The sequence below is a fragment of the Onychostruthus taczanowskii genome, unplaced genomic scaffold, assembly GCF_017590055.1.
Source record: "Onychostruthus taczanowskii isolate IOZ18803 unplaced genomic scaffold, ASM1759005v1 scaffold90, whole genome shotgun sequence".
Classification (NCBI taxonomy): Eukaryota; Metazoa; Chordata; class Aves; order Passeriformes; family Passeridae; genus Onychostruthus; species Onychostruthus taczanowskii.
Window position 1 is genome coordinate 1024240 of NW_024506994.1, and position 13194 is coordinate 1037433.

The following is a 13194-nucleotide window of genomic DNA, read 5'->3' on the forward strand; positions in this document are numbered from 1 at the left end:
GGGAGTGTTTATTCACAGGCACAGAGATGAGTTGGGAACATGGTATTTATTATGTGGACATCAACTATCCTGCACAGGTAATTCCCATTACAATTTAGTAATGGAAAAATAAAGGCAGCAGCAGGGGGAAGGGAAGACCAGAAACACAAGGGAGGGCTGGGATATGTGAAGATTCGATTTTAGTTAAAAGACAGACATTATTACTTCATTGTTTTTTAACATTCCAGATTTATTTAAAAGACATTATTCTGCATGTATCTTACAGGCCTTAAGACTGGTAAAACCCCAGGAATAACGTGATAACCCTAGCAAATGAAGACATGGCTAAAATCATACGAGAGTGATTTTTCTTTTCTTTCAATAGAAGTTTAGACATTTCAATCCCATTTTTAACACTGGCCAGAGCTATTCATACCCAGAGCATTTGGAATAGTCCATTGAAGGAACAAAACTTGACAAGATGGAAACAGCAGACTGCACTTGATTTCTGCAACTGCTGGCAAAAGCTGCTGGATAAGTATCTGCACACTTTAGAAATGTTACATCAGTAACAGATGGAATTTTGTGCTTTAATACTTTGCTTGAAAAGTCTCTTTATCCAACATGAAGTCAGCAAATCTCTGCTGGAGCTCCTTTTCTCTCTCCTGCTGTCGCTGCACATCTTCCTTCAGACACTGTAGGGAAAACATCATTAAACAACCAGTCAGTTTTCCACCAGGCACATCCATGAAGGTCATTACCAAAGGCTGTATTTTAGTTCCTCCAGAGGAAGAGCTTGGAATTAAGACAGAACATTGTTGAAATTACTTACTTTAAATATAAATATAAAACAGAGCAGTGGATGTAAAGTATCAAGAATCACAGTTGTCTTACTTCAAATGGCAGGTAGCTCATCCTGTTTTTGACAGCAGCTAAGATCAAATGCTTCAAAAGGAGAGATTTCAAAGTAGAACCTTGCCATTTACTAAAAACAGGTGCTATTAGCAGCTATCAAGCGATTTAATATGTTTTAACTGTTATCTTTCACTTAATCAATTAATCACTTCTGAGTTTGTAAACACATCTATCAGCATTTCTAAATCATCCTCACAAAATCAGTTTTAAGAACGGATGCATTTTATCTTTTTTTTAGCAAGTGATTGAGAGTATATAAGTATCAATGGAAGCCTCTGTTCTGGGAAAACCACATTACAATAAAAATTGTGCTTAGGTAAACACTTATTCCTTGGAAAGGAAGGATGGTGCTGGTTCAAACTTAGGACTTAGTCTTGATTAAGGGTTGTCTCATTAGCTGAATAAAAAGAGAATATCCTGGAGATCCTTAAACTAAGAAAAGTGGCTCCAAGGTAATGATTTCAGGTACATACCAGCATTTAGTCTGCTGGTTTTTAAGGAAGAAGGAGATTTTAGACAAGTTTTAAATTTACCCAAAGCTCTAACTGTAATTAAAACAAACGAAAAAAAGAAACAAACCAAATCAAGAGAGAGATGGAAGTTATGCTGATATGCATTGCAGAAGACTTATAAAATAAACCACACAAGGAAATAAAAAAAACCCAGAGTTAAAGAACACACTGCCAGATTAGTCCCAGCCTCTAATATGTGTATCACAGAATCTTTGATATTGAAGTAAAAGACAGATGAATCTGGTAACAGCCAAAAATATAATTTTAAGTGAGCATTAAAGACTTGATACCAACTCAGGCTGTAAAGGTCAGAGCTCATGCCTTGTAAAAACATCTTTTCCACGAGGTGCCTGTGTCTGACCCCAGGTATTGGATTTTGGAATCTCACCTCCAGCCTACGAGGGATTGCAGCATCCTCGTGTTTCTTCAGCTCCTCAAAGGTCCGCAGCTCCAGGTGGGCCTGCTCGATCTGGTCCCACAGATCATTCAGCTGCTTGATGAGCCCCATTGCTCGAGACTGGTAACCTCCAAGAAGGATCTTCAGCTTCTTCTCCATCTTGGCAGCCCTCTTGGCTTCAGTGGTCATGTGGCCTCTGTTGATCTGCCAGAAGGAACCCAAGAGTTGTTTTAGTTACCCAGAATTCAAAAGCCAAGAGGGAAAAAAAAAGGTAAAAATGTATCTGTGGAATTGTGTTGAGTTGATCAAGTTCTTTGATTTCTATTAAAATAATCATACTGTATATTTTACAACAACCTAGACTTCTTATAAATCTTTATAATAGAAATAATATATCTCTAAAATTGTAATCCAGACAAAATCCATAAACAGACAAGTGACACAAATTACAAAATTCTGTCAACTGGGACATGACACCAATAATTTAACATGTTTGTGTTAATATGTTATAAATGTTGTATAAAACATTTATAAATAGCAAAGGTAACAGAAGTCTTTGTGCATTTTACCACCTGGGGTAAAATTATATGAGCACTAAAAGAATGAAATAGCCACCAGGCATCAAAGAAATCTTTAACACTGAATCCCAATCACAAATGGACTACAGATGAGGATTAGATTACATTAAATATTTGGAGGAAATTGTTCCCTGTGAGAGTGGGGCCCTGGCACAGGTTGCCCAGAGAAACTGTGGCTGCCCCTGGATCCCTGAAAGTGTTCAAGTTTAGGCTGGACAGGGCTTGGAGCAACCTGGGATAGTGGAAGGTGTCCCTGCCATGGCAGGTGGTGGAATGAGATGATTTTTACAGTCCCTTCCAGCCCAGGCCATTCTATGATCCTATGAAACCAAGAAAGAAAACATGCCTCCACCATTGAGCTCAAGTGTGGAGAGGTGCAACAGCTCACATCTCTAAACAGGGACATAAGGCTCCTCGTTGAGGCTTTTTGAATGCTACTTCCTTAAAAGAATAACCCAACAAAACAAAATCATTTTTTTAGAAAGGACTGTGTGAAGAATGCCAAGCTCAAGAAAAAAACCATACTTCTCATATTTTGATTTTTGCCACACTTAATGATATATTAGTGCAGGACATGAACTACGATGTGAAAGTTTCTCAAGTATTAAAGCATAAAAGACTAATTCGTAACCACAGCGTTTGCGTCACCAATCCTTGCCTTGTTTCTTTAAAAATCAAAGCTTTGCTGGTGAATGTTCTCACATACAAAGAAATTACCAATAATCAACCAAAATGCAGCACCTTTTTCATTGCTACAATTATCCAATACATCATTTATTACCAATGAAACAGAACTCCTTTGGGAAGGAACTACTGAAGAGGGATCTGCCCTTCACAGCAATAACTACAGTCAGCCAGCACAGTCTCACACACCAAGCTACTGCAAAGTGCATTTCATCAGCCTTCCAACTGTACTAAGGTACCCTCTGTTACACAGCTGCAGGATTCTGTAACGTGCTCTCCTACTCCTTAACAATTTATCCACTCATTTAGAACAGTTTTAGTTGGTGGTGCAGAGATAAACAAAGTGAATGGTCAAGGGAGCAAACTGTTAATGGGTGAGTGAAAGAGAAATTTGACTTTCTGAGCTGTCTAGTTTGCTCCTGGGGAGAGAGATGAAGACTGCTACGCTTTTCAAACTCTGTTGGCAATGTAGACTTAAGCTATGCCCAAGGTGCTTTAAGCATACAGAAAGGCGCCTATTTTTCAATATTTATATAAATCTAGAGAAAATTAAATAAATAGATTAGGGATTTGTGAGGATACTCTCTGATGAAAAAGTATGAAAGCTTTAAATGTCTTCACTGGTAAATAATATGCTATTACTGCAACAACAAATACAGCTGTGCGGTCAATGAACTATTTTCCAATTACTGTTTCCTGGATGAAAAATGTGTGCTGAGCACCACTGACATTTAGAGATCATGGAATAGATGGATGCATAGGCAAACAGAATTTTGTTTGTAACAGAGGCCTGATGGAACAAAGATCAACTGTCCATGTTGCTCCCAGCATTACAGACAATGTAGAGTATGGATGGTATGAAAGGAAACTCCTATCACAATGTCACTCTTCAGAGCAAGCTAAACAAGACCATTTAGAGAAGTTCCACTCTTCTGTCATCTTGAGTGAAGATCTTATTCTTTACTTTGAGAGTGAGGGTGAGTCCCTGGCATAGGCTGCCCAGAGATGGGGCTGTCCCATCCCTGGAAGTGTCCAAGGCCAGGCTGGATGGAGCTCTGGGCAACCTGGTCTGGTGGAACGTGTCCCTGCCCATGGCAGGGGCCTGGAATGAGCTCAGCTTGAACCCCCTTCAACCCAAACTATTCTGCGACTCTATGATCTGTCAAAAACCTAATTTTCTAATAAAATGTTAAACACTGAGTACCTGAGGGCATAAATACAGTTATCAGCACTATTCCCACCATACAGAAAAGAGACTGGATCAGGGCACTGGTCACAAGCCCTGAATTATCCCCATGTTCCAAGCAGCACCAGCAGCAGTGGCAGTACTGGCTTGGTCTCACATTTTTACACTCTTCAGTTGGGATTCACTTTGCTTGGCTTTAGACATCAACATCTGAGTTTGTTACAGGAGATCCTTCTGTCATCAGGAGAGAAATCCAGGGCAAGGCTCATCTGATCCAGGGCCTCAGGACAAGATTAAACATTTCAGTGAAGGGCTCTTCACTGATGGTGATGGGTGCATAAACTGTTTGTTTAGACACTGTTATCCAAGACCAGGTAGATCAACCCCAACCCAAGTGTGTACTATTGTAAGGTGTTAGATATAATAAAGCATTTTAAAATTTAAAGCTTCTAAGAAAGCCAGTTCAAGTCTAATACTTATTACCATATCAGACCCTGATTATTTAAGCACTCTTGAAATTTTCAGAGAATTGGACTTAGTATTTCTGAGTTGGTCCGGATACTGGACTCTTTACTACTAGAGCTCCTTAGGTTATATGTTCCTATATTGCTTTTCTACTCAGTTCCTTTCCCATCTTGGATTATCATAGGCCTCACTGCTGTGAAAAGACAAAAACAAGAAAAAGAAAAGAAAAAAGCCTCCCAAGTTTCTAAAACCAGAAATAACAGCCCCTTCTTCCTTCTCTGTTTAGGGAGAAATGTGAACACTCACCACCTTTTCCCCTCCCTCCCAACTACAAAATTTTAGGACCTACTATGAGAAGGTCAAAAGGAGGTCTCAGCTTTTGTAACAAATACTATTTATTAAAAATTGCTGACTGCTGCATTAGTGCCAACAACTGCATATAATTTCAGTTCAAGCTTCATAAAATTTTAAGGCTCAGATACCAAGCTAAAAATTCCAAGCAGTTATGAAGAGGTGTGTTTAAACAGTAGTCTACATTATTTGCTTAAAGCAAAGAAATAGATTTGAGTAAAATCTGACAACCATTTCCCCCTGAACCTAACAGAAAGACATTTGAAAGATTTCTCCACTTACTTATTTTGTACTGTTCCTTGGCCAGCTTTGGTTCTGCTGACTTTTATACCAGCAACAGCAAAATGAGAACAGCATGTACAGACACGGGGTAAGATGATATATGATGTTAAGGCAAGTGTGAGAGCCTCATCCCATCCCAAATCTCCGATGTAAAAGCTTCCCCCATGACTCGTAAAGTGGTGTTCAGTTTTCAGTACTGCACCAGAGAACCAAGGAAGAGAAACCAAAACAAGCAGCAGACAAAAGAGCCAAAAGAGCAACAGACATAACCAAAGGTTTATAAAACATGATCTAGAAAAGGGAGACTGACTGGAAAACCAGGGTTTGTTTGATTTGTTTTTCTCTGCCTAACAAAAAAAAAAAAAAAAAAAAAAAAAAAAAAAAAAAAAAAAAAAAAAAAAAGAAGAAAAGACACAACACCCTGCTTTAAATATCCCAAAGTTAATTGTGAAAAATTCATCTGTTCTTACTGCTACTGAGAAAGGAAGATGGACTTAAATTTGGGAAGGAAATTTTAGATGTTAGTTGTAAGGTTTAACTAAGGACAACGAAGGACAGGGAAGGACTCCTTATGAGAACAAACATCCACTGGGAAAGATTTAAGAAAAACTGACCCTGTGGAAGGAAGAGCTCAATTGCCTTAAAAACTGCATTTTCAGAATTCTCATCTCACCAGGTCTACTGAGGACACTCCTCCTCAGTTCCAAGGGTTTTTCCGCTGTACTGACTGGTTTGTTTTCCTTCCCTTTAATGTGGAGCTTCTGGTAATCCCTGAACAGCATTAAGCTCTCTTGTCTTTTAATTGATCTTCCTAATCACGCTGGATGGATTAAACAAACATGGAAGAAAAACTGCTGCATGTTCAGAGCAGAGGCACAGTCAAAGTAAACCAACCTGTTCCGTGACCTTGGAGAATCAACATCATCACAAAGCTGCCTCGCTTGCGCAGAGAAATCCTCTGCCAGCTTCAGCTACGCCGGCTGAGCAGAGCACTCCTGGAACATACATAGGACTACTCTAAATGTTGCTGTAACTTCCTTCCTCACCTCAGACCCACACGTGGCCCTCCCAAATTCAGTTCTGCTGGCAGGAGGTGGATTGACTTAATTGGAATGGCAGGTTTGTGAGCTTGGCTCGTGCTGGCTCAGCTGCAGTGTCTGGGGTGAGAGCGCTCAGCTCGACAGCAGCTTGTGCTCCAGGCCAGGCACTTCCAACCACTTCAGGGACAAGGACCCCCACACTACGGAATTCTCTGGCCATGCTGGGGTCATCTGCCTTTACAAGCTTATGGTGCACTCAACAACAGCATGTTTAAAAAGAAAAAAAGTCATTAATTTCTCTACTTCAAAATGCTTTTTCAGTTCCAAGCTCTTGGACGGAATTCTCCATTTTTGGGCTGAAACACTCTTATATATGTCTAGAGTTTGACCAGGCAAAAACTCTCTGCAGAGCCCTGCCTGAGTTACCCCCAAGTCAGTAAAATATAACTCTGCTAGAAACTGAGGCTTGGAGTTAGTATCAAACCAAAACTGCACGTCCAGTGTAGAACAATAAGGCCTCAATCTATTAAACAACATTAGCTCAGCTTATCAATCAAAACCACTCCATGGGCTTGACACAATTTCACATTTCTGCTGTGGCACTAAAGGTCACAGAATCAGAGAGTGGGTTGGGTTGGAAGAGACATGAAAGATCAAATCATTCCAACCCTCCAGCCATGGGCAGGAACACCTTCCACTAGAACAGGCTGCTCCAAGCCCGACCTGGCCTTGAACACCTCACCTCCACTAAGGTGCTCTACTTAACGTAGGAGGGAGAATGAGGATCATGAAGTAAAGGTGCTGATCAGGATCAGAGCAGTCAAAGAGAGACTGACTTGTAGCTGGCAAGACATGAAAAGAAGAAATTCATTCTAATTGACTGGAATCACAGAAAGTTTTTTATGGAAAGATTCACTTTAAAAAAATCCTCAATTTAAGGCATTGCTGGTAAGCAACTACAACTTCCCAAGTGAAACTAGACCAGATGTTCAGAGCTTGCATAGCAATATAAAGCTGCCTTTTCCCACTTTAATAGGGGAGACCCAGATAAACTTCTATATTGTACTTTGTCACGTAGATCATGTACCATTATGACTTACTGATATCTGCAGAACACTATTTTCTCTACTCACAGCCAAATCTAATGACCCAAGAGCATGCTCCCCCTGAAGCATGTTCCAGAAATTATAATGACTTGTCTTCAAACACCATGAGTTGCTGTGACTGTTGAGTAAAAACAATACAGGGTATATGAAAAGCAAATGTTCCTACAGGGGCTCACAGCATCCAACTAGAACTAGAATAATCTAGGAAAGTTACTGTGTAAGTCAGTAGACATTGTTGATCTACAGCCATGACATTAAAGTCCACTTTGAAGATTTTTATTTTAGAACTGCTTATAAGACCAGCAGTTTTATGAGTGATACCCGTGTATGCTCCCTACAAAGAAAGGAAGTTGTACTGAGGTAGGTGTCAGTCTCTTCTCCCCGGTAACAAATGACAGGATGAGAGGAAATGGTTTCAAATTGCATCAGGGGTGCAATTTGAAAGGAATATTAGAAAGAAGTATTAGGAAAAAATTTTGTTATGGAAAGTGTTACCAAGCATTGGAACAGGCTGAACAGGGAAGTGGTGAAGTCACCATCCCTGTAACTGTTCAAAAACTGCGCTGATATGGCACTTGAGGACATGGTTTAGAGGTGAACAAGATGGTGGTACATAAGTTGATGGCTGGACTTGGTGATCTTCGAGGTCTTTTCCAAATTTAATGATTCAAGGATCCTATCTCAATCACAGCAGAAGCATGTCTGGAAGAGCATAGTTTATGACAAAAAACGAATAATTAATTTTTACTAAACTTTTTTGGAAACTCTCTACCACTCATTGGGAAAGAAAAACCTTGCATTAGGATCACAGACAGCAACACCCACCAGAGGCCAAGAGCTTTGATTAACCACAAGCAAACATGGGTTACTGCAGTGTCTGGTGAGGTCACAGGGCAGCCAGCACAGTGTAATTACCTTCAAACACCACTCCTGCACAACCATAGTGCCTGCACTGGCCTCTTCCAGAGGCTGACAACGTTGTGGAAGCTCAGGCAATAGAGCCTGGCAAAGAGCCTGGCTCATTCTCAATATAGCAGAAGCTCCACGGTGATCCTGCAGCACTCAGTTCTGGACAGTGAGGGTGTGCAAAGGCCTTTGCAATGAGAGCTTTGTCAATGCTGAACTTTATTTCTTAAGCATGCTAAGTTACCAGATTCTGAACAATCTGACAGTGAAGACCCCTGATACCTCTGATGTGATCTCTGGTGCCAACTACATTCCCAACAGACTTTATTTAAAAAAGTGTATTCCATAAATGCAAGACATTAGGACAAAATAAAACATGTGACCATAAAATAAATGCTACTCAGGATTTTCACAGTATTTTAGTTTTGTGAGTAATTTGTCTGTTTCTAGTCCTATAAAATCTCTTTTTTCTATGGGTGCTTTCTGAACACCAGCACACCTGAAAATGCAAAAGAAACTGCAAACTTTAGCACACAAACTAGAGAGAAATTAAATGCAATGTCCAATAAACTAAAGTGATACACCCTGCAGCAGAGTACACCATGTATCCTATAAAACTCCACCTAAGGAAGTTGTTTTTAATCTGGACTAATTCAGAGGACTTGGGCTGCAATTAAAAGCAAACATCAACACTTTGACAAATCATCACCTTGATGTATCTTGGATACTGCAAAGAATAGTTAATTTACTAGATTTTGCATATGGTAATTTACATAGATTTTGCACAGTGTATGTTGAATTTTTCCTCTGTAAGCTTCCAACAGCATTTATAATTTAGTAATCAACTGAAATGATAATGTTAACTACCACAATTTCAATTAAAGTATTTGTATTCTGCAAGCCAACTTTATTAACTGTCTTCAAAGGAAAAATAAAGATGGCAGGAAGTTTCTATGTTGTGAACTACAAAGAGAAGCAACTAGCTTGTTAAATAGATGCCTTTACTATCTCATTTCATCTTATTATATTCCCAGTTTAACATATGTTAGTAGGAATGCTTTTCTTTATAAATGTATTGTTTGAAGAGAAGGAAGCAGAGGTATTGCAGAGAACTGAAGGAAGGAAGCAGTTACTCAACACAACTGCAAGCATCAGACAACTTCAATTTCTGAGATCACTTGTTCTGCAGTGTAGCCTAGCCTTGGAAAAATACTCTGGATTTCTAAAGCTACTGGAAAGATCAGAAAATTCCACAAAGCTAAGGTATACCAGAGACACATACTGAGGGCACAGGGATTCACTTGCATAGACCTGAAACTCCCTATCTGTAATGCAAGAAAGTTCACATACTAATCCTCTAACACTCTTAACCCACATCAAGTAACACATTCAAGGAGTCCAAAATCCTCAAAACAGAGCAATGAAAACTATTACTAATAGACAGCAGTACACTCCAACATCAGAACTACTGATGAGCTGTGCATTACTGATGATGCCTGGACAAGATACCCAGCCAAACAGAAGCTCTCCACAACGGCTCCACTTTGCCTCCTCAAGTTCATCAATAACAGCACAAATCTGTTTGTGATATCAGCATCCATTTGAGAAAGATAAATGTCATGTCAACATAGGCTGCCACGACTAAACCACTCAGGCAGTGAGAACAGGACAATTAGAGGAAGATGAGTGTGTGTCCACACCATCAATCCAGCCAGGAATCTCAGAGTGACGAAGAAAGACCCAGAAACAGCTTGGGTTTTTTGCACAGGATGTGCAGGGTGTCAGCAGCCCCATATGGAAGTATTAGACAGTGACTTCCCCATGTGCAGCTGTGCCAAATATCACTACACTCTCGTGGTTTTTTCCCCCTAAAAATCTTAGTGCACTGTAAATGGGAAGAAGCAGCCCCCAAAACTGACCAACATCAGTTACTGCTGCTGGTAAACTTTGTTTTACAAGTTCTTCTCTTCTCACAAAGACAGCTAAGAATACAAGCAAGTGTCTTGGGGTACCGAAAGCTGATCTAATATCCCTGCTTTTCATTAAGCTTGTCTGATACTTCCCATTAAAATATCTATTTCAACTGATATTGCTTTCAGACAATTTTAATTGGAAAAACATTAAAATGAAAGTGGGTTTTGTCATTGCTGATAATGGGGTAGGAAAAAAAATCTGTGCTTTTTTATTGCATATTCATTTGTTCATTAAACTGCTATGCTTTTTATTTATTGTTTAAGAAACGACTCAGCAGGTGAGCTATGCTTAAAAAGCTATGCTTCCCTTTTAGGAAGGGCCTTTTAGGGTCAAGCCACAGAGCTGCACTAAACTGCATTTTACACACACCTGGGAGAGATTTTCAGGTCAAATTTAACTTTGCACAGAGTCCACCTGCACTTAACAGCAGTGACTTGTGAGAGGCAGCACAGTGCTCACTGCACCTGCAGGCACGGGGCTCTGCGGCCCCACTGAGGTGGTATTTTGGAACACAGGAAAATGGGAGAGCAGGATTTTGTGTGGAATTGCAGTAAGCCATCAGTCTCATCCAGCAGCACTCTGATCTCCCAGGGGATGTAGCTACATTAGCCAGTCTCATGACTGCAGTGACTGATAACAGACACAGATGGGGTGAGGCTGGAAGGGCCCACAGTGGCTCATCTGGTCCCTTCTCAAGTAGGGTCATCCCAGAGCACAGGGCACAGGATTGTGCCCAGACAGTTCTGGAATAATTCCAGTGAGGGAGACTCCACAGCCCCTCTGGTCTCTGTTCAGTGCTTGGTCACTGCACAGGAAAGAAGGTCTTCCTTGTGTCCAGGTGGAACTCACGGGGATCAGTCCCTGCCCGTTCCCCTGGTGCCATCGCTGGGCCCTGGAGCAGAGCCTGGGCCCTGCTCGGAGCCCTCCCTGCACACAGGGACACCCAGGGCTGAGGGCCCCTCTCAGCTGTGTCTCCTCTCCAGGCTGAACAGCCCCAGCTCCCTCAGCCTTTCCTCCTCAGGGAGATGCTCCAGGCCCTCCATCATCTTTGCAGCCTCTGCTGGACCCACTCCAGGAGCTCCATGTCTCTCTTGTCCTGAGGAGCCCAGAACTGGACACAACACCCCAGATGTGCCTCAGCAGGGCTGAGCAGAGGGGCAGGACCACCTTCCTCAGCCTGATGAGACACAGCTAACAGGATTTTGTTAACTGTCTGTCACAGAGTCCCATGCAAAGCTGGCAGAAAATAAAACCTTTTCTTTTTTTTTTCTTTTTTTGGCGAGACCTCTGATTTGTATTTTGCTTCCTGGGTGACTGTCTTATGACTGCAGAGCAAAGACCATTTAGAACAAACACACATGAGTTTGATAAATTATAAACTTGACCTTACTTTGCTTCAATATCCTTAATATGCATTCCACCACCAACTACTGATTCAAATATAGGGAAGAGAAGGACAGAAATCAACAGCACAAGAAAGCCCACACAGAAGTAACCGATTTAGACTGCAGAAACAGTGCAGAGGATAAAGACACAGGGCCACACACCAAACAATTAAGAGAAAACAAAATATTCAAGAGCTACTCATTAAGCAAGTACCATCCACCCTGCGCAGTAAATGAGTCTGTGGAAAAACTAGGCTGCAATCATGAAATTAAAGGCTGTCTCAAAAAGCATATGCACAGGCAAATTAAGGCTGTTCGTGCATTCCCTAACTTGGACTGTTTGACTTTACAACTTTAATAATGCCCTTCTAATGTCGTTTTGGACCTAAGATATTTAAATTTCAAAAGGATTTGTACACAAATTAGGTGCAGCCCTCTGACTTCTGGCGCGCTGCCTGCCAGGCCCCGCTGCCATGCAGGGCCAGGCTGCTGCTGAGCTCCCACACGGGTTTGGGAAAGCAGAGCAAGTGAGAGTCTGGCAGGCAGCGCTGGGCAGGGCAATGGTGCTCTCTGCTGGGTGAGCAGCAGCACGACAGGAGCTCCGGAGTTCAGACTTAACCCCTACTACCAGGCTACACGCAGGTGAACTGCTCCTGGCCCGAAGCTGGGCTAACAACTGCGGGATCTGCACCTGGACAACGCTCTTGACTGACAGACTTCACAAAAAACACACTCATGTTGTATTTCATGTGTATGAATCAAGGGAAAATTCAGCCTTTCTGGCCTCTCTAGTTATTTCTGGGGTAGCAGCTGTTCGGGTAGGTTTACTTCTAGCTACTGTAGCTATGTTAATGTTAAATACAAAAAACCTTTTTTTGAAAAGTTTCCTTTTACCATAGGAAAAAAAAAAATCTGATTCCTGCAGAATTTAGAGAGACTTTTACGCTAAAGCAGTATTTTAGAAAACATTTATGACTTACTTCAAGTCAGAACAAACATGTTCTGTGGGAAGAAACTTTCAGACCAGCTTACTTTGTCTATTTTTGGTTTTTTGTATGGAGCGTTTGGGTGAAAATCTAGAGCGAGGACTGGGCAAGGGAAATCAGTGTCAAAGTGAAATGGGATCACAAACATTCATTGTTCTCTTTTTTGGAGGGAATCTCGAACTGGGAAAAGATGCCAGCCTGGCAAGAATTCAAGACTACCTAACTTTCATGTATGTAACAGTCAGTCAGAAACCAAACATTGAGTTGGAAAGAGAACTTGAGAGGAACTTTGGCAGAGATGTTTTTTTTAGGCATCTTTCTCTCTGGTTTCTCCTCATACTGGCCACAATCAAGTGCAAACTGAGAAAGATCTGATCCACTCACAGTAGAAATTAAGAAAACATCAAAAAATCCACATGTAATTGACAGCAGAACCTGACCTTTTCTC

At 41.1% G+C, this 13194-nt stretch overlaps 1 protein-coding gene across 1 annotated transcript in view; it reads right to left on the minus strand.

Moving 5' to 3' along the window:
* Positions 1-208: 208 nt before the first annotated feature.
* The window catches only part of CDC5L (cell division cycle 5 like), a 31158-nt gene continuing 18172 nt past the window's right edge, over positions 209-13194 (minus strand). The window contains exons 15-16 of the mRNA XM_041426160.1: positions 1795-2007; positions 209-674 (exon numbers count right to left, since the gene is read on the minus strand). Of these exons, the coding sequence (XP_041282094.1) occupies positions 570-674; positions 1795-2007 (318 nt within the window). The 3' untranslated portion in view covers positions 209-569. The remainder of the gene's footprint in view (positions 675-1794; positions 2008-13194) is intronic.